Below are 1,799 nucleotides of genomic sequence, written 5' to 3'. Positions count from 1 at the left end.
TGTACATGTCAAGGGGCCAAGACCCCTGATCAACTCAATAAGTTATTTTGTACATTACAGTGCACAGAACTACAGAGGGAGAGATACTTTCTTGGAGAGGTTCATCCTCTCTGAAGGAGGCTGGAGCCCAGTGCCCAGGGCCCTCATTAGCTAGACCCCTCCTCTTCTTTGGTTGTGGTGGCTTCAGAGACAGCCGTTTCCTCTAATTGATCCGCTGGCTTCTCCTCCTCCTCCTGGGGATAGAGGTCCGGGTACTTCTGCATGCACTCCTGCATGGCCCGGAACTGGTCTATACAGTCCGACCCCTTGACATCCTCTGTGCTGTAGTGGAAGCAGGAAAAGGCCGCCTTGAACTGTTCCCCACACGGGCCGCTGGCCATGCCCCCCAGGCACGGGCAGTTCCAGTTGATGTCTCCGTTGGGCAGGATCAGTCCGTGCTCCTCGTAAGGATCATTGGGGTCATCGGCCACCAGCTCCGCACTGCTTGGAGTTTCATGGTCTTCTTTGGTCACAAATATGATTCGATCCTTCCCTTCCTGCCGGCAGTAGGCCATGGTGCAGCCCGGCGCTCCGACCTCGCGGCGAGTGTGGCGGCGGCCTCACGCCGTGATCTCTCCGCTGCGGGGCTGGCGGCTTGGAGGCCCGCGTGGGCCCGCCCCCTCCAGGCCTGCCCGCCGCGCGCCTGCCTCGGCGGGTCTAGTCCCTAATACAATATTTTTAAAGGATTGTGTTTTACTTTTTAGAGACCCTGTTTTTGTAAGTTAGTAAACAGGAACTAAAATTTTATTTATTTATTTATTTAAATAGGTACGAAAAATCTTGTACCTATTTCTTACTGCAAATATAGTCATAGACTAGAACACTGGGGAAAAGGCACTGATTCATGCAAGCCCAAGAAGTGAACCACTTCTGTTTAGTAAGGTTTAGATCCTCTGACCACAGGCCTGCTAGTGTACTCACTATTTTTTAATGTCATTTGTCAAAGATCATGAAGTCTGTAAGAAATCTGAAAGCTCATGGGTCATTGTCTCCTTTCATTTTCGTTGCATAAATGTAAAACATGGTGACACTGACCTAACAAATTTATAAGGAAGAGAAATTCCCTATTTAGACAGATAAAGTAAGGCCTTTATGGCAGATAGTCTAGGTTCAGGGATGAGTCATAGGGAGGCATCACACTGTTGTCCTAAGGTGAGATGAAGGTGTACAACTGCCCAGGGCCAAGAATGTAATAGATCTTCTGTGGCTTGACAAGAACTGCTCCTCCCAACACTCCCTTGGTGTTCAACCTTCAGTCTTTCTACACCAGGCAATATCCTCCACTCCCCCAACCCTCTACCCAATAGAACTACGACACTTTGTTTTAACTGACTGCTCTGCCTGTGAGAATCAAGAATCAGGTTGCTGTACCCCATCTGCCTACACAAGGCATTTTACTGGAGGAAACCTCCAAGGTTCTCAGCATGATAATCTCTTTGAACCTGAAGACAGACATCATAATTCTTAAGGAAACAGCAGGAATATCAAATCAACACGCTGAATCATGGGCGATGTGTTACATTGGTGAGTGTTACACTGAGTATGTAGTGTAGTGGTTAGAGAACACCTGGAGCAGTTTTTCAGCCTTGCAGAGTCACAGTGACCTAGTTTTGTTAACAAGGGTTCATTATTATCAATCATCTTTATTATCGTTACTATTTTTGAAGAGACAGGGCTTCTGCAAAATTGCTAGAGTCAAAACTCTCTCCCCTGCAGCTCTCTCATCCCCTCCCCCTTGCTGTTTCTCCTTCTCTCTTTAC

The 1,799-nt window shown here is 47.8% G+C and overlaps 1 protein-coding gene across 1 annotated transcript in view; it reads right to left on the bottom strand.

Annotated features, from left to right (window-relative positions):
- LOC132489349 (mitochondrial intermembrane space import and assembly protein 40) overlaps window positions 1-684 on the bottom strand; it is a 1,504-nt gene extending 820 nt beyond the window's left edge. Inside the window, exon 1 of the mRNA XM_060098259.1 lies at window positions 1-684. This exon is cut by the window's left edge and continues 820 nt beyond it. Within this exon, the coding sequence (XP_059954242.1) occupies window positions 147-554 (408 nt within the window). The 5' untranslated portion in view covers window positions 555-684 and the 3' untranslated portion in view covers window positions 1-146.
- Between the last annotated feature and the right edge of the window lie 1,115 nt (window positions 685-1,799).

The sequence above is a fragment of the Mesoplodon densirostris genome, chromosome 4 (assembly GCF_025265405.1).
Source record: "Mesoplodon densirostris isolate mMesDen1 chromosome 4, mMesDen1 primary haplotype, whole genome shotgun sequence".
NCBI classification, from domain to species: domain Eukaryota; kingdom Metazoa; phylum Chordata; class Mammalia; order Artiodactyla; family Ziphiidae; genus Mesoplodon; species Mesoplodon densirostris.
Note: the sequence above shows the minus strand (reverse complement) of the source record. Positions and strands in the feature narration are given on the sequence as shown.